Below are 20,678 nucleotides of genomic sequence, written 5' to 3'. Positions count from 1 at the left end.
GTCATTTATCTAATGTATCTAAAATAAATAAAATGCGTGAATTTCCACTTCACACTGAATTTATTCCCAATTCTAGTAGCATATCTTCCACAATGCGACCAGGTACTTGAGCTATAAATTTTGTTTTACCTTCCATTAGCTTCAAAAATTGTTTATTATTCAAAAATTCGTGGCAGAGCACTTCTTTGTTAAATAGACGATTTCTACAATGCAAATAAATATCGCAAACAATATCAAAAAATTGTTTGTCATCGGAAGTGAGAACATCAGCTAAACTTTTAATCAACACAGTGGCAATGTCTTCAAACAATAAAAAATATATCAAAGGAGGATACGTCAGGGGCTCGAAGCCTATAGCAATATTAGAAAATTTCGGTAAAATATCACTCGCTTCAGATGATGTTTCTTTTCCGGCGCTATCCGACACATCTATTATCTGTGAATTTGGTTCTATTACTTTTTCTTCGACTGAATTTTTTGAATCTTCTTTCTCGGTATTCAGAGTTTCTTTCGTTGGTGAATGCAGTTCTTTACTTTTGACAGTAATCAATATATCTGTTACTTCATTATCATTAGTAATTTCTTCTTCTTTTATGCCTATATCTGATTCTTCTTTTTCGTTTTCTTCTTGTATATTTTCGATACTATTTTCTAGTTCTGTGATTACTACACTGTCACAAACATGGACTGTTGTGTCAATGATATCGTCCAAAATAGTTCCGACAAATTCCTTATTAGCTTTTATTTCTTCTTCTCTCAATTCCACCTGAAAAATATGATACAGTTCTCTTTTGTCGCAAAACAGAATTAATGTGACCACTAATGATTTAAGTCAATGCTTTGTTAAATATCACAAATAAGGCGAATTTACGAGGACACTTAAAAAATAATGTTAACGTTAAACTTTTGCAAACTTATAAATTATTTAAAATTTATTTTATAGTCTTGTCTTAGTTTTGTCTGGAATTTGTTCTATATTTTTGTATATAAAATATTTTTTTTTAAAAATAGTGTTATTCTTTATTTTGTCGTATTTTGATTTATTATCTATTTTTCTCGAAAATCTGAGTTCTGTACTTTTTATTTTCCTTTTTTTTGTGTGAGTGTTCATATCTTAGATCTAAGACATTACAATTTATTGCATGTTGGAACGTCTAAATTAGTTAAGCGAATATTTTGGTCGATCCCAAATTGTTATTTGATAAAACCTCTAATTTTCTCTTAGAAAAGAAGAATTTTCTAGACAGAAAACAATAAACTAACAAGAAGACTTTTCGAGAACTATGGTTGGGTTAATGGTAAGCAAAAGTTATAGATAGAGCGCACTCTTGAGGACTTTAGAGTTACAATGGGTGCATTCCACTAAGTCTTCACGGCGCCTGAATTATTATTTTGGGCGTTTTACATAGCGACTACGATCCTTGTATTATGCATTAAAAGTGGGTAAAACAAACTTTGTATTGTTTACATTGCTTTCCAAGGTACATGTAGTTATGTATCCTGGAACAATCCTCTTGTACCTTAAAAAGGACAGTAAAAAATAACAAAATAACAGATTTAAAAAACTAAAAAACGACAAAGTTTTTTCTTTTATAAAAATTATGCATTTAAATAATCAAAGTCTTATTTTTTTTTAAATAAAATTCACACTCATAGGTCTTCCACTTGTTCTCTTACCTACCTTCCTCTCCCACCTTTATCAGCATTCATTAAATTTCCGCACTCTTCATCTGCACTATTCTCATCTGATGACACTTAATGCTTCTTTCACTTTTGGATAAGGTCTCCACTACCTGATATTTTTTTTGCAGCTTTTTGCTCAATTTCTTTAAACGGCGAAACTTTTGGAGTTGAAATTTTCCCCAAATTTAGGTCTTTTGTTACCGTTTTATTATTTTTTTCTCTTGTTCCTTCTGATTTCATCATTCACTGGAGTGTCGGTTACTATAATTGTTTTCCAGTCTTTCTCCCTTTCTTTGTGTTTTTCCTGGCTAGTGCTTTTGGAAACGGTTGTACTTCTGGCGAAATAAATCATTTTTCGAGGGTTTCTGCTTGATAGTCAATGCGGTGGAAAAATGATTACCACTATTTTTTTCAATGAACGTAATGAGATATTTTTAAAAAGTATGGTTATCAACTCAATTCTGTTCAGCCTCCATTGTTACAATAAATGATTTATGTACAAATTTTGTATGAATAATGCTAAAGCCACTAACAAAGAAACTGCTCGTTAGCACTAATTTAAGGCTAGGTTGCTTATTTACAATTCGATCGGCAACAACGTATTCAATGGAGATGTGTGATTTGCATGTCTAGCATGGGCATGTGGCAATATGTCCACTTAATTCGGCGGCGGGCCGAATTCTCCATCTACATCCAACAGATATATTCCGGAAGTTATAAAACCACTTAAAATATTGTTAGGCGTGAAAGCTCGAGGAAAAGCAGTTCCCGCAACCTCCGCTATTGAGTAAATGTCAAACGTTTTTCCTCCACTACTAAACAGCCAAAATCCTACACCTTGATTTTAAAATGTTTGAAGTGGGCCATATATAGTAAAATCAAGTGGCTGGAGCCTATTTGACGCGTTCCAATGTACACAATCGAATAATTTTATAGCTTAGAGGTTATGTTCAAAACAAATAACAACACGCATTCTTCCTTTGAACATTTAACAAACTTAATAAAATGGTCTAGAAGTTTCGATAACAGAACTGTTCATTTAGCCAGCTAGTAGGAGCTGCAGCTCCGATTGTTCCAGGAGGTGCCCAAATAGCATTCTGTCTTCAAAACAACCTATGGGGGATAGTAGCTCCCTTCTCGGCTGATGTTGCACTTCCTAGGATTACTGGATTTTCATTACATACAGCCTTTAAGGCCTCTTTTAAGACATCAGGATTTACTGGATCTCTCTTGTTACCAGTCTTGTTTCGATCTCTACGAGAAAAAAACAAAAAAATTAACCGCCTGTACCATGGAACGCGTTCCAAGGTACATAAGGGATTTTGTTCCTAGATACAAGAGGATGCATTTTTCCAATCAGTTGATTTTAAAGCTTTGAGGTTATGTTCAAAGCAAATAATACGGCAAAATTACTTACCAATAGTCGCAAGATGTAACTAAAAACACCATTTATCCACAATCATTTGCCGTTAGCAAAAAATCACACTAAAATGTTATTTACTTTAATTTCAATTTTTTCATATTACTGCTACAAAGCACAGCCGATTCACTGCAGACTAGAATACAACTATGAAGGGTGAATAGATTTGTCAATTATGATCATTTATGGATTGATATATGGAGATACTGGTTTTGAGTTTAAACCGTTTCAAGGTACACTCAATTTTTTCATATTTTCCATTATTGTGATATTTAACAAAGCTTTTGCATAAAGAATTGATAATTACTTCTTTTTCGTGTACTTTCCTCTTGATCAAAGTTTCTTTGATAAACAATTTGCCAATATCTTTATTCCAGCATACTGATCTACCATTTATCAGTGCTAAAGCTTTCGCTATACCTTCTTGTGTACATTCTCCTTTACAAAAGTCCAGTAACATCGCCGTATAATTACATATCTGTTGATTAATTCGGTACAGATCGAATAATAAATTTTTTATTTTGTTCAACTCATTTGAATCATCAAATTCGTCTTCAAACCAAAACCGTATGTTTTTGAAACAATCTCTGTCGATTAATTCGGTATGGTTAGGATCGAATATCAAAAACTGGTTCCTCAAACTTATAATATCTTCGGAACTTGGAATCTTCACCGGTAAATTGTAAATGATGAAATCCTTCCAATGGATATATTTCTGATTGTTGAACAATCTTCTGGAAAATTCTGTAACGTTTCGCCCGCTTAGCTTTCTCCACTGCGGTGGAACAATATTTATTTCGTCCGTAACCACGACATCTTGAAGGACAAAGGTGAATAGCATGTTAGGGATGAAACCATCTACGGCTAAATCGTGGAAAATTTCAATAAGACTTTGAAGTTGTGTGCTTGTAAAAATGAAATCCGGTGGTAACGGTTCAATTTTTTTAGGAGGAGGCGGCTCGAACCAGATTTTTTCGGCGTTTATCAGTAGCTCATCGTCTTTGAAAATGAGTTCCTCTTGTATTGGAACCTATAACAAAATTTGTTTAGATTATGGACTATATAAACATTGCGAATGTGAATCTTCATCAACAGAAGAGAAATATATGAGTCCCACATTTATAGTCGGTACTGACCCTCTCTGAACTCTGATTATTACAAAATTCAAGACTCGCAAAGAGCTTCGTTTTGACGTCGAGCCTCTTCAAACATACATTGATCGAAAGTTTGTATTCCGATCCTATTTACAGTAATGGAAGCCTAGTATTGTCATCGTGATTAAAATAATGAATGAATTTTGCATACGCCTAAATTTATGTTGCTTTTGTATATCAAAATTCAATGCTAAACAACTAAATTGATATGATATATACGAAATAATAAATAAAATTTGTTTTTGTGTATGTATTTTTTTGCTTATTTTTATAACATTTCGGAAAACTTAGTTATGAAAGACTTGAGTTTGACTTTTTTGCACCAAAAAGTACCTAATTCCTCCAAAACATTACACAAATATAGAAAGCACGGCTAAGCTAACGTATATTGCTGTGTAATGGAATATATGAACATCCACTTTCCATTTCTTTTGAGAATCACGTGACTAGGAGTTAATGAAGAACGACCAGCAATGTAGTTAACAACTATAACAACAATATCTATCATGGATTTTAAGCTTCCACTCGGTACCTTCGAGCATAGACTGTCTTAATGCAATGAAAATTCAAAGGTTGTTGACGAATGGATGCAGTAAGAATAGGTAGAAAAGTCCTAAACATAGCAAGTAGGCAAACAATCTAGTCTAGTTTCTTAAAGAATTCTGATAGAATATCTTCTCCTCTTGTAAATCTTTCGACTGGTAGCAGACAGATCAGTTCTCTTCTAACCACATGGTTATTGTCAAAGTCCCACGCAACGATTGTCAACCGAGAAATGTCATTAACTCCAACGAAAGACTGAATATCCGTGTTGATGCTGGTACATCTTCAATCTAGACCAGTATTGCTTGCTTATTAGAGCAATCATCTGCACTTTTCATACATTTCCCATCAGTGAAAGCTCTTCCCATCTCCACCAAAGATTGTCCAATTTTACAACTGCATTGGGTTGCTTGATCCTTTCGTCTTCGTTGTAATACCATCAACTCAAAACTACAATTCAAGTCTTTTTTGAAAATGTCATGACATCTGGAATACTTCGCTTCTACAAGATAATGCATATAGACTCGATTTCTCTGCGGAACAAAACAGTGATCACTTATCTAAGAGCCATAACATTAATCGCGCTCTTATACGCCCTGGTTGATAAAAAATATTACAATTAATGTGTCCGTTCAATAACAACATCTGGTATTTATTATTACAATATATCGTACTAAACCAAATAAAGTCTAACTGAATATACGTTTCAATAATGGTATATCCGCCTCCTAAAAGTTGTATTTGCACGCTTTATCGACTATAAAAAAAGCTTTTGACTGTGTGTCACACCAAAAAATGATCAACTTCCTAAAATCAACCGAGATCGACACACAAGATCTAAAGATCATAATCGGACTTTACTGGCATCAAACAGCAACAGTCAAAATCAAAGAGTCCACATCAGAAGAGATAGCAATAAGAAGAGGCGTGCGACAAGGATGTGTATTGTCTCCCCAAGTGTTTAACCTTTACTCTGAGGCAGTATTCAGGGAAGCTCTCGAGAATACAACTGCAGACATAAAGATCAATGGAAACATTATAAATAATCTTCGTTACGCAGATGATACCGTGATAGTAGCCAGTAGCCTACCAGAACTTCAATCTCTTATGGACGTTGTCGTAAGATATAGTGAGCAATTTGGCCTTTATATGAATACGTCCAAGATCAAACTATTGATATTCTCAAAAATACAAAGAAACGCCACCATAAGACATCAAGGAGAGATCATTGAACAAGTGTCATCTCTAAGATACCTGGGCACGCTCGTGTCAGATCAAGAATTGATCAAGCGCCTAAAACTATGAACAACATAAGGAATCTTCTGGCAAACCGCAGCCTCAGCCTGGAACTCCGGACCAGAATGCTTCACTGTTACATCTTTCCTGTTCTTCTGTACGAATGCGAAAGTTGGAAGATGGATGCGGTCACAGAGAAGAAAATTGAAGCGTTCGAAATGTACGTCTACAGGCGAATGCTGCGTATATCTTGGACGGAGCATAAGACAAACATAGAGGTCCTACAGCAAATGGATAAACATGAAGAACTTCTCACGACAATCAAGGGGAGAAAGTTGCAGTACCTAGGACATATAACGAGGGGAGATCGAAGGAAATCGGTCCATCGGTCGTAGACAAATTTCATGGCTGAGAGACTTTCGTAGATGGCTCGGGCAGACGCCTAGAGAAATTTTCAGAGCTGCGGTTTCACGTGCTACAATAGTCATTTGGATGTCCAACCTCCGTAGGGAGATGGCGACGTAAGAAGAAAGAGACGTTTCCCCTAAAGCCGTGGGAATGCCCCTAACCGAGCGTTGGAACAGCCTAAAATCGCTTGCTCGCGTCTAGAAGTGTCTCTTCGCGGCCGCCGTCTCTCTACCCTTGTCTGACATCATTTAGCTACTCGCCGGATTGTGTACAGTTTACTTCACGAATTATGTGTCTCATTTCAACTGCCAGGCCTCCCAGGTCGAGCACGCGTGTCGTAGGTTGCCGATTCAAGGATTAAAGCTTCAGGGTATTGGCAGAATGGAATAATCTTCCCAGTCACAAACATGAACTACAAAGAATTTGTCTGGGTCGCAATTTCTAGACAATAGAATATCTTGAGCGCCCTATGAATGGCTTGATGATATCTCATACAAACTTTGTGTCAAAATTTAAATAATTTGATCTAGAGTATGCCTCCTATACTTAAAAACCTCATTCCTGCTAAAGGTAACGAGAAATAAAATTTTTGTTTGTTAAATTACTTATTGTAATTTTTTGATTATTGTGGATTACTACAGTAAACTGTTGTTATATTAAATTATTAATATTTTATCTATTTAAATAACATATTTGACAATATTTCGAACTCATTTAGCAGTAGCATTTATTTGCACTCTAAACACTTCTGATTCTGATCTTGGAATGGACCATAAATGAGTAAAACCAGGAATATTCAATTGAGAGTGCTGAAATTCTAATCTGTACATATTTTCTTTTTATTCAGTGGTCAAAAAATTGATTTTTATTGGCCGGCCATTGGAAATTTGCAGACTATATCAAATGGCATGATTAAAAATTAAGACTTGTTAAAAATTTATTCGTTTGAATTTACTTTTTACCATATATTTTTCATCAAGCATTTTTTAATCCATTTTCTCCCTACTTGGATTTAAATTGAGCCCCGAAGATATTTTCTAATGTTTCGCCAATCCATATTCTTTTTCTCTTCATATTTGAAACACATTTTTACGATACCCACTGTTACTTATATTCTCATCAATTGTCCGTTTCGATCACTGGAGTTACCAATTAAAAATGTTCTATCTTCTTTTAGTATTTTTACTTTTTCTTCGTATATATCTCCTTCTCATCCTCATTTCCAGTTGATGCTTATGCAGCTTTAATGAATATTGATACATAAAGTGTCTCTTATGGTCAATTCAAACCATTAAGAAAGATGAAAATAATGAATATGAGCTACTTCTATTACAATTTCCAGACATATTAAATATATTGTACAAACCTCTTTTTCTACAGCAGCTGAGAAAATATAACAAGCCGTTTTGATACATTTCATTTCTTTCTCATATCGAAATCGAATTTCTTCAAACAGTTTAAGATATACACGTTTTGCGGTCTTAATTATTAATTCGACATTCTCAAACATATCGTGTTGTAACAATTGAAAATAAATCTCGGCTCGGGCTACTTCGCCTTTTAAGGCGCACAACCATTCGTCAAAAATAATGTCTTGATTTCGTTTCACAATTTCGCTTGGTTCGAAAGCTGTCAATAAAGTTTTAGCTCCTAAAAAACAAAGCTAAGTACCATTAATCTAGTTGTAACTATTCTAAATAGATTCTCATGATTGACTTGTGAAGCATTTGATATATTTTCAAAATAACATCGAAAAAATGCATCAAGAATCTCTGACTGATTTAGCACTCGGCAATTTTCTTTTCATTCATATGTTAAATGATTTAGTTGCTCTAATCCGGTCATTCGCCGATCACTTAGTTTGTCCAACATACTTTGTAAATACTACACTAACAAATATAGTGTTAAATCCTTGGGATTGCCCAATAATACATTAAAGCAATTGTGGTAGTGTACAAACAGTTTGTTCAGTACTGGAACGTGAAATGACTTATTCATGAAACATTAGTTTTCATAGATCGCGGATCTATCAACCGAATTTCGTTGGTCGTCAAATCCTCAAGTTTTGGCTGCAAAAATATGATATGATATTTTCACATAACGTTGAGAATTTTTAATTGTGAAGGGTCCAACACCTTCTTCAAAATTTTTAGGCAATTTTTTGCACATGGTCTTGCATCATGTCAAGCGGCCTTTAGAACAAAAATCGACATTTTACTTGATGATTTAAGATCTAATGGATATCGGGATGAACTATTTTCTGTATTTTCTTTATGAGATAAATAAATACAAACCTTTCTTATTCTTCTTTGCTTTTGGCTTTCCTTTTCCCTTCGTATTCTCGGGACAAAATAATAATTTCACTTTATCAAAATAAGCAAACGCAATATTATCTCTTTTTTGTGCATACGTTACAGCAGTTTGATATATTATTCTTAATGTATCTTTTAGGAGCTGTAATGTTCTGCTTAAGTTTTCATTAGTGGTTTCTAGTAAGAAATCGTTAACAATTTTATGTATAGATTGGTTCTCTAATTCAAATTTAACTAGATTTTCTCTAGACATAACTTCTTCACTAGGGACCTGCGTAATCAAACCAGTGAAGTAGTCGTTTATAAATATCAGAGAATCCATGTGTCTGTCTAGTTCCAGTTGAAAGCCACTGATATAATTATTCACCAATTCTATCAGCTGCCTTGGTATCCAGCTTTGATAAATCAAAGAGTGTCTTTCTTGTTCTCCTGCTATCAATTTTTTGTCACACAAGTCGAACAATTTATTTCTGATTTCGTTTATTCTACAACGAATTTGTTCAATATTAGTATAATAAGAAGTTACTTTAGTGTAAATTTTTGCTTTTAATCTAGTGCTGGAAGAAAATGTACGAGATAACAAGATACAGCTGTACTAACTGTGCAGCTTATTCATTCAGTCGTATCATGAAGATATGGTAGCAGAATTATTTGAAAAGTAGTTTAATGAACAGCTTTTACCTAACATTCCACCACAGTCAGTAATCGTGGTGGACAACGTGTCCTATCACTCCAGGCAACTCCTCAAGATATTGAATAATAGTAGTGACAAAGCTCAAATTTTAGCATTTATGTAAAAAAATATTCCTATTCCTGTCATCGCTCGTAAAAAAGGCCCAACAACCAAAGAATTGCGTACTGATATTAAAGGTTTAGAGTCTCTAACTCGAAACTCAAGAGACGAGCAATCTATTGGTGAAAGTGAAATAAATTTACTTCGAGACAGAGGTTAACATTCTTTAATGAATTTTATCCTTTTCTATTAAAAACTTCTACACAATTTAATTAAAAAAATCAGTTATTCTTCTTTTAGATTTTGATTCAAGAGATTAAAGATCTATGATATTATCGATGCTATGTAGAGATGAAAAAATATCACCAATTTCTCTTCTGATCCCTCTAAAGACGTTCTCAATGTATCGAGGGCATGTTTCGCATCATTACTTTGTCTCGTCATCAGAATCGTCCTCGTCTTCATTTCGTACACTTGTAATAATGTCAGAATCAGTATAGAGTCCGTACGCAGAAATACCATCATCAAAATTAACAAACTCATCGAATGTCACAGGTTGTTGAATATTGAAGTGCGCAGTAACTATAGACCATTGCTGCTGGATGTTCGAATTACAATCAGTTTCAGACTCTAATTCTAAAGAGGTGACATCTGCAAAACCTGCTTTTTTGAAGCAATTCGCGATAGTATTTTTACTAACATTCTTGCATGCTTCATATATGAACCTAGCTGCATGTAGAAGTGTAATACTTGACTTTTGTTTTTCTTCGATGTCATAAATAATTTTTTTTACAACCTCCTTTCGGTAAAAGCACTTGAAATTTCTGATGATTCCTTGATCAAGGGGTTGCAGTCTTGAAGTTGTATTTGGTGGCAAAAACTGCACAGTAATATTTTTTAAAGGTGGCAATGTATTGTGTTAAACAGTAAAGTTTTTCACTTTTGTTGCTTCATTTGTTTTTGGGGGGACAATAACCATTCAGTGAACAATTCTATCGTCATCCATGCTTTTTTATTGGATCTATATTCAACTGGTAAAGATTTCACTTCTCGAAAGCAAGGTGGTTTTGCTGATTTGCCAATCAGAAACGGCTTCAAATTTTCAGTGCCACTTGCATTGGCGGCTAATAGCACTGTAACTCTTTCCTTGCTGTACCTTCCACCAAAACATGATTCAGTCTTCAAAGTTAATGTGCTGTCAGGTTGACTCATGTAAAATAAACCTAAAATTATATAAAAAGGGCACGTGAATCTGTACATCGGCATTGAAAATGTCATCAAAGTCATATTCTCGTATTATGGTTTGCAGTTTTAGCTTCCAATCGTCACGTGTGTCCTTGTTTACATCGGCGCTCTCACCGCAGACTTTACGAAAAACAATGCCGTGCCTCCGCTTAAACTTCTGCAGCCAGTCGTTACTAGCTCTAAAACTGTCACAGCATGAATCTTTTGCATATTGTTCAGCTTTCTCGCGCAAGATTGGTCCTAAAATTCTGGCATTTTCGCCGAGACACTGTTCAGCCTCTCTCTTTCTTTTACGACTACAGTCACCTTCGTAAAATCGAGATAAAATTTCGTCTTAATTTTTCCAAATCGTTTACAATGTGCTACTAGGAATGCCAAAATCTTTTGCTATGTGTTGCTTATTCTTTTTACTTCGATCCACAGCTTCAATAACCTTAACTTTATCAGGAATGCTCAGACATTTCAGTTTTCTCTTAGCACCTTCCAAGACGGTATGTATATTTATATGCCTTTACATTTTCGCTCCTCGAGTTGCAGAGACTTGTGATCGTGGCTTCGAGTAATAAGAGACTATTAGGGGTAAATATTGAAAAATAAAGAACTTTGTCAGTCGATCAGACTTCGAGTTACAGAGGTTGTGATTTTACATTGATTTTTTTCGAGCTAGAGAGGATTTCGCACGGGTCAAAAAATTTTTTCGAGTTGGAGAGGTTTTCAAGTTAAGGAGGTTCGAGTTAGAGAGGTTCAACTGTATTGACAAGCTGTGCTTAATATTACTTATTTAACCCTATAGAGTTGATATGGATAAACGTAAATTCAGAATTACCAAAATGTAATCAGTCTCCAGAACTGAGTAAAGAGGTTGTAGAACTCGTAAAGAAAATTCTAGCAACAGACCGCAAAGAGCTTTGGATAAAACTGTGTTGAACATATTATCAAAGAAGAAGATGTGGTATCACCCTCTTTACAATCCATCATAATTCAATCAAATGATGACGATTCTGACACCTTTATTATCTATAAAGGTACTTAGAAAATGTTTTTTGTTTCTTTTGTTTTATTTGCAAGGAATTCATTTTCCTTTATGGTTTTGCTTCGAAATTTCGTTTTTCCTAAAAAAACGATTGGGGTACAAAAAGGTCTCAGTTCACGTCTGGTACCCTGTTTAAAACAAACGCCCTTACGAGTAGATACATTTTACTCGTCTATTTACGTTTTATAATTTAATATTCAGTTGTAGCAACTTAACGAGGTATAATAATGATTTTTTTCTTAGTTCCAAGTAGAACTATAATCAAGTGCATCCGTCTAAATAATGGCGTATAATGCCGTCCAATTTATAAAGATTCGATTGCCTTTAAACGAATACTTTCTCACATAAGATATATATATTTTCAAAAGTATTTATAAAAATAATAATAAATTTATAAAATGAGGTATCTACGCCTATGGTAGATCAGACAAAATTGTCAGCAAAGGTTTCGAACCAGTTTTTATAATCTGAAATTGATATTGGAAGAACTATACTAATCTAGAATGTTAGTCAGAAAAAATACATAAAATAAAAACAGTTGATTTATTCGAATATTTAAGAGCAACAATAACAAATAGAAACCAAAATGGACTAAAATAAATAAAACAATAGCAACCACGATAGCCAACCGTCCCCAATTTCCTGGAACATTTCTGGTTTCCATTCGTTTGTCCCGCCTTGTCGATTCCGGGACATGAAATAAGATTGAGAGTTAAGCAGTAAAAATGTAATAGGAAAAATAATGCTTTGCTAAATCGAAATCACTTTCTCACTTCCTCAGGAGGAAAGTTTGAAAGAATTCATGGAGGAGGCTAAAATACAATGTCCGAGGATACATTGGACGTATTCAAAACACGTTTGGAACTAAAAATCTGTGCTCCACGAAGACGGAATTCTAAATCCTGAACATGTTTTATGATCAACGTGAACGCACAATTTCAAACTGCGCATGAATCTGGTGACAGGACACGTTCAGGATATCTACCGCGGACAAAGCTAATAAGATTTATTTTTGTGAACCAAAATTATTGAATAAAATTTTAATGCAATGTTTCACTTACAAGCAATGTAACTCCGCTTTAAATTCGTTGTCTCGACGAAAATCGTAATCAAATTTATTGAAATTCTCTTGAAACTTTACTAAATATATTTGCCTATCGTCCGGTTTGATAATGTGTTTATTCATAATTTCTTGAACGTATTTAATGTAAGGCATTAATAAGTCCAATACGTTTTTTTTCATAAACAACACTTGAGTCATATCGTTGATAAATACTTCTTCTAAAGCCGTCCATAAATCTGTTAGTATATTTCCGATTTTTTCGGACAATTTCAATTTCAAGTATCTCCAACCAGGTTCACCGGGTTTCGCTGGGTTCTCGATTTCTTCTTCCTCTTTCTCTATTTCTACGATTTTAACTTCTGGGATTTGAGTTGTTTTGTCTTCAAAGACAATTGTAACACCTTTCTTTCCTTTTTTGTCTTTCCCGGCCGATTTATCCTTCTTACTTTTCTTCCCTTTTTTACTTTTATCTTCAACATCTAAAAAAATGTTTTATAGATTTGGAGAATCTCTATGACCAGGGAGAGAAGAAATATTTGAAATACTTCAAAACCGTGATATAAATCTGAAGATTAACACGTTAAGCGATATTTGCATCCTTTTGGATATAAGTAACCTTGATCAATTGGGCCATCTGTATCCAATGGGAATCAAAGGACTACTTTTACTTTAGGCTGGCTAAATTCAAACAGGTGCAACGTGTTCGTTTAAATGTATAGGGCACTTATAACGCATAGCCTGTTGGTCCAAAATTTGGTTTTGGCCACAGAATTTTGTTTTGTGGATAATGAAATAATTATTTTTAAAAAAAAAGTACTTTGACTGTTAAAAAACGTTTTTGTTTGAACAGATGTGTGAGAGCTCGCATTGTCGTGGTGGAGAATGATTGGTCTTCTGCGATTGAGTTGCCTGAACACTTCTGGCAAACAAATGCTGGTGTACCATTCATGACCGTTCTACGTTGCTCTAATGGGGGTGGCGACAACTTCAGTTATTCTGAAAAAACAGGCGACCATTTGCTCCGAGGTGCTTCGTGCGCGATCAACTTTTGTTGGATTTGGGTCTTGAAAGGCCCATATAGCACGATTGATTTTTTTATCATTTATTTGCACCAATTTTCACGAGATTTTTTTGAGCGATTGGTAAATTTTGCGGTATCAAGTCTTTTTTAACAGTCAAGTATTCATGCAATATTGAATGTATGCGAGTGGAACTGATTCCCAAGTATGCCTCAATCTCACCATATGTCACATGACGATCTTGCAAGATCTAGCAAGTAGCAAGCCTCGTATTTATAGTATTTATGTGTTGCCACGAAGTTTGTTTGTTCAAACGGCTAACAACTTTTTGTAGATATTAATTTATAATGAAGGTGGGAAAAAAACAAACTTGAACCTGCCCGTCATGATGATATTTTTGTTAGTAGAATTGACGAATAATTTCTATATTTAATGTAATGTATGTTCATTAATTTTGGAAATATCAATATTCATAAAAGTATATATCAAATATTCTTACCGGATTCCGCACCAGCTCCTGCAATATCAGGTTTTTTCACTACTTTCTCAATTCTTTCTCTTTCCACTTTATCACCCGCTAATACAATCTTCGAAGTTTTGTAATCAACTATTTTTTCTGCTTCAATACAACGGATCCCTTCGCCAAAAAGTTCGATAGATGATTTGGGGGGTATACTGAAATCTCCGATTATCAATTTTCCCAACTGTTTGATTGTAGAATAGTCAAAAGACTTGTAGTATAAGGAGTAAAGGCACCCCATATCGGAATAAAATTTACTTATCATTTCGGAATCGTCCCCTTCAGGTAAAACAACATCGCTAGGTTGCTGGATGTTTTCGAGAATCTCCTCGTCTAAATTAAATTAATGAATACAGTAAGACATTCATAAAGTAGCTCACTTTTACTTTGATGAAGATAATGAATTCTTATTACTGATTACTTATGTTTTTTAATATAATTATTAACAATTTTTTTGTAGGAAATGAAAACAATGTTTTGTAAATAAATGTTTTCTATAAGGTGGGTCGCGAAACAATTCTCGCACCGGGCCGCGGGGAAAAAAGTTTGGAAAACGCTGCGCCAATCCATTGCTGCAATAAGATAGGCTTGACTTATGGAGTTAATTGACTAATTATCTATAATTTTTATATAATTCAATAGATAGTACAGATACAATTTTGATTTTCATACATTTCAGTTTTGGTTAATTGGTTCCGCCTTTAGACGCCCGTGCTGACCGTTAGTGCTATACGAGGTCTGGCTATTAAGTAACGAAACTGATTACGAAAAAGGGTTTTATTATAAAAATTATTCTACATTCGAATGCTCCCCTTCAATATATTTCCCTCCCCTCACCACACTCCTTTCCATATATTTTTCCATTGATCGAAACAGTGCTGGAAATCCTATTTCGTGTCCATTTCAAAACAGATTTTATCTTCGGAAACAAAAAGTCGCACGGTGCCAAATCTAGTAAGACGAGTGTTCGAGCACTGGAGTGCGCTTACTGTCAAATTCTGCTTCACAGATAGCGCGTTATGGGCAGTTGCGTTGTCATGGTGCAAAATCTACGAGTTGTTCTTTCACAACTCGAACCGTTTTTTCGAACTTATTCTAGCAGTGTTGCCAAAACTGACAATTAGTAAATCCGGTTGACAGTCCGACCGTCTGGAATATTGTCTTGAATTTTGATCTGCTCTCTCCGCTCTCACTAAAGCGCTTACACCACTCAAAAACACGCGCACGATATATAGAATTGTCCTTATAGGCCTCTTGCAACAATTTATAGCAATCAGTAGGAGTTTTTTTTCAATTTAACGAATAATTTGAGATTGATACGTTGCTTCCGTTTTTCGTCACACATGGCTTTCAGCACAACAAAAAAACACGATTGTGTCAAACCTCTACTGCGCAAATACTGTAATAGTGACGGAAACGTGTTTTGAGACGTGCGTAGACAAGATATCTAGATACCCAACGCACTACTGGTTTTTTACCTCACCCGTCTAGGGTGCCCTCTAGACGCGCAGTCTTGTTATTTAATATCTAGACCTCGTATGGTGAATTATTGATTTCTGTTATTTGGAATAGACTTACCATGATGTAAAGACTACAAGGTGTGCTATAGCGCACCAGCTAGGAAGCAGCCAATGAGAATTCACTCCCAAAACGACGCGCCAATTTGAAACATTTTAAATTGAATACTTGTATAAATGGATTTTTGCAAAATTTGGAAGTACAGGAAAATTGTAAAAACTAATACAAAATAATAATTTGATCGCCATAAATAGATGGGAACAGATGCAATCTTTATATTTAGAATACTTCTTTAACGAAAGTTTTCAATTCAAATATTTCATATTAGCGCATCGTTTTGGGAGTGAATTCTCATTGGCTCTTGAGAGATGCGCAGAACGAGTCGAAAATGAGCCCTCGGGAAGAGCACACCTTATAGTTTTTACATCATGTAGACTTACCAAGTTTCTATACGAATTTTATGAACAATATCTAACTATGATTCAATCAGTTGAGTTCGTAAGGATGTTTGCTTGTTTTTATGAATGCAGTATTAATAGCATCGCTACGTCTCACACTGAGGCGTAACACCAAATTATTGAACATTATAATTGTATGGTCAGATGGTTGGCCATACGAAAAAAATTAAACCTAAGCCTTCATGATTTATTAACAAGGATTGATTTCTGTATTCAAATTCTAATTTTGATGTTCATGATGACACAGAAGATATTTTTTTTTAATTGGAAACTCCTTATTTGACATCGTAAATTCATTCCACTCCCATTTCCAGCTTTTTCTTTGCTCACTTTTTTGAAAGGATAAAACATATAAGAGGGTTACGGGGTTTTTCGGCAAACCCTAATCTCCCTTTCCCATATTAGAATTTACAAGAAATTTTTCCTTTTTCTTAAGAATATTTTCGAGCCCGAGATCATGAATTACTCCGGTTATGAATTTTGAAACCTATATGGTTTGTTTTGAAAAAATTGAAAACGTCGCAATCTTTGTTTAATGTTATCTCGAATTTGATTTCTTTATTGACTTTCATGTTTTCACAATTCATGTGGATTAAAAACCATAAAAGGTTCATTACTTATAAAGCAGCATTTAAAACAAAGAAACATTTGAAGAAAAAAATTTTTTGTCTTATAAACCGGCAGGTAATTATTAATGGAAAGTGAACTATAAGCCTTATAGTTGATATCTGTAGAGGTAGATTTCTAAGCGATTTTCGTTATGAATGTTTCAAATTTTTTTCTATATTTTTCATTGAAAAAACTTAAGAAGTCTATAAAAGCTCAAGCTGCACAAACTTATCGTAATTTAGGTGGTTCATTAATTTTGGTTCATCAAAATAGTTGGGATACTTTAAAAAAAAACATTTTCCATAGACGGTCGTTTTAATAAGATAGTAGAATGTTAAATTTAGAACGGCTTGGGTCGACATTCATTTGCCTGGATACTTGTATTGTTTGTTTCTTATCTTCAATATTCAACTAACTACTCAAATGTGTGATCCTGCCTTAAACTATACCCTTGGAATAATTCTAGAATTTTGTAGAATAGACAAGTTATGTATAGAAACTTCTGCCAAGTAACAGATAACTTCTTCGTCAAGAAATATCTATAGTATAGTTCATTGCTGGCCAGTAAAAGATGGAGCCACTCGATATCTATTATAGTTTCCACTAGATTAAATTATGATCGACGCTGTTAGATGGCGTACAGTTGTGTATCACGTCATCCTATAGTTTGAATTACATTAAGTTGAGACCGGCGTAGGCAGATGGCGTGTGGAGGCATTTTCTGTCAACACATATTCCTCACACGCTTATACCTTGCACAGCTTCATCCGACCCCTCTCCACTGTTAATATATCCTGCTTCCTACCCTCTTTTTATATTATATCATATAAATATACTAAAAAATTAAATAATAAGTCAACTAAATTTAAGGAGAGTAATGATGGATCGAGTTATTTTTATCTTTGGGATATGTGGTATAATTCAGCTTTACTGTAAAATTAAAATTCTATACCACAGTATGGCTAAAAAAAAATAACAAATATTGATTCTTATCTAACAAAGTACCTGGACAGACTTGTATAAAAGCTGTAAGCACTGTATCGTATGAAGGCGGCTCAACGGGATCAGTAGGATCAATTACCAATTTGGAATATCTACGTTCATCTATTTCTGTTACCGATAGATCTACCTCAGTAAAACTTCCCACAATATCAAATAGACTTTTACAAATTTTGTTAGATGGTGTTACACCAGGTACGGAAATTCCAGAAAGTGCTTCTTCGAGAAGAATAGCCTGATCGAAATTCGTCGGATAGTTTATAAGTACCCATCCTTAAAAAAGAAAGTCAAAAAACTGTTAAATTCAAACAAAAAAACTACCTTCTATATCCGGTTTAGATCTTATATATTCTACAAACATGGATACCAATAGATAATCTGTTAAGGCATGTCCGTTCGTTAATTCTTCTATCACTATTTTACCAAGTTCTGCCTGTGGAGACAAAATGATTTTTTCGCAAGGATAAAATTTTGGAGTTTGAACTCGTTTATCAGCATGTTCTATCGGTGAAGTGTAGGTTGGAAATTCCATTTTAGATTTATTTTTAGGACGTTTTTTTCCTTTACTCGGCTTCTGTTTCTTTTCCTTCTTCAATTCCTGCTCGTCCTCGTCGTTTTTGCTATCATCTTCAACCTCCGCAGATGATTCTACCTTAAAAGCGTCTGTACAATAATTTAAAGCGTCTTGAATTTCCACCACAAGGATTTTTTTATACGACAAAAGTTTCGCTAATAAAGGCAAGCAAGCTAGGTCTGGTACACCAGTAACGCATACTTTTATACCTATATTTGATGAGATAGGAGGTGGTGGTAGTGGAGCTAAAGGATATCTTTCGTATAAAAGAAGATGCACTTTGTGTCCAAGTACATTCATACCACATTTCATATCATAAACCAATTTTTCATTAGCTTCGATATTATCTAATAACCAAGGCCATTCGAAATTCAAATAACTCTCAAAATATTTTGCGTCTAATTGATTTTGCATACTAATCTCGTTTTGAATAGTGGTTACCGGAAGTTGAGAATCACTTCTAATTAATTCTTTTGGGGAAACGTTTGCTGCAAATAAATCTTGTCCTAATATAACTTTTTTATACCACGTGTCTATCAAATATTGTGGAGGAGGTTCGTTGAATAATTCTTTGTATTCGGAATGTTTTATTGCTGCGTCTCTAATACCTTTCACAGTGTCATTGCATACTTTTTGTCTTCTCTCTTCCTTTAATTTTTGAGCTTCTGCGAAAAGTACTCTATGCAATTCTAAAGCTCGATCTTTCTCCAAATAATATTGTAATTTCTTCGAATCTAATGAATCTTCTTTTTCTATAAGTTTTTCTTCTATTATATTTTCGTTTTCTTTTTCTATTTGATCCGTTACAATTTTTTTGGCTTTCAACATTTGATTTTTTTGTTTTTTGACTTCTTGCATTTTTTGCAACATTTGTTTTTCGTAAATAGTCTGCTTCGTTATTTTCTCGGTAATTTCTTTGTAAAAATCTTCTTTTTCTTGATTCATTATTCTTCCCCATAGCGTTTGTCGTACGCACTTTTCCAACTCTTTTCTGAATATTTCATTTTCGGCTTTTCGTTTTAATTTATCCTTTATTCTATCCAAGACTATTTGAGCTTCTATAGGATTCGGCTGAAATGTTTTTAATCTACATTTTCGACTCTCTTCTTCTAATTCATCATAAGTTAAGTTTAGAGTTCTTTCGGAAATGTTTTCTATTGTGGGTTCGCATGAAATAGTGGTTAATGGAAAATGGAATTCGTTGGATACTTTTCTTTTAGAATTTCCTGCTAAGCATCTATATTCGTCTCTAGCACTTTTACATCTGCTGATTACCATTTCGAATCTGTCTTGAAGCCAATGAATCACGTCGTAAGAATGTTCTATGTATTCCTTGTATTTGTTATCCATAGCTTTAAGCTTATCATATGGGTTCTCTTTTACATTAATCACTGGAAATTTCGGAGTGCAAGGATGCAACTTTTGGTTCAATTTGTTGTGTGCAATAAAAGTAAGACAATCTTTTTCGTTCAGTTCTAAAAACAATTTATAAAAGAGACTAAGTGATGTCAATCCACGACTCTCGACTACATCTTCTATTTCTGCTTGTTTTACGTTAATATTTAACATTTTTAACCAACCAACAATATGTTCATAATTCTGATAACAAATTTCTTTGGTATCACTTGGACGTATTTGTTTCAATTGATCGTCATTGATGATTTCGTAAGCTCTAAGAATTTTACTAAGAAGAAAGCCATCTTTTGTAATCTCGCAAAATGTCTCGGGTCTTAAGTTTACGATTATTCCTAGTTTGTCTTGAATCCACTGTTTTACTATTTCGCTCATGGTTAAATTTTTTTTTTTTTCAATTTCTACTTGTCATATTATTTTAGTAATCAAATTAAATGTCAATCAAATAACTGTAATCAAATCAAAGCAAAGAGACATGTATGAAATTAAAGACAGCTATAGATTCTAATTCAAATAGCTATCAGTACAAGGGTTGCTAGTTATGTTTTGAGATATGGCAACACTGATTTGAATATGTCATAACGTTTGATTGACTTAGTTTCATGTGTAGGTTAAAATTTTGGAAAAAAATCGTAATACATGGAAAGCACTTTATTTTTTCGAAATTCGAAAATAAAATGAAAGATATCAGATACTGTTCAAAATAAAAAGTTGAAATCCACTTCTGGTATAAACGGA

At 34.1% G+C, this 20,678-nt stretch overlaps 1 protein-coding gene across 1 annotated transcript; it reads right to left on the bottom strand.

The window, feature by feature from the left end:
• Window positions 1-49: 49 nt before the first annotated feature.
• On the bottom strand, window positions 50-20,315 carry LOC130444415 (sperm flagellar protein 2-like). Its single transcript, XM_056779535.1, has 8 exons — window positions 18,275-20,315; window positions 17,960-18,226; window positions 14,349-14,702; window positions 12,829-13,309; window positions 8,739-9,241; window positions 7,811-8,094; window positions 3,411-4,133; window positions 50-766 (listed from the first exon to the last, which is right to left on the bottom strand). Exons 1-8 carry the CDS (start codon window positions 20,313-20,315, stop codon window positions 50-52), a joined length of 5,370 nt encoding a protein of 1,789 aa, XP_056635513.1.
• Window positions 20,316-20,678: the final 363 nt, after the last annotated feature.

The sequence above is a fragment of the Diorhabda sublineata genome, chromosome 5, assembly GCF_026230105.1.
Source record: "Diorhabda sublineata isolate icDioSubl1.1 chromosome 5, icDioSubl1.1, whole genome shotgun sequence".
In the NCBI taxonomy this organism is placed as follows: Eukaryota; Metazoa; Arthropoda; class Insecta; order Coleoptera; family Chrysomelidae; genus Diorhabda; species Diorhabda sublineata.
This window is presented reverse-complemented; position numbering and strand designations above follow the sequence as displayed.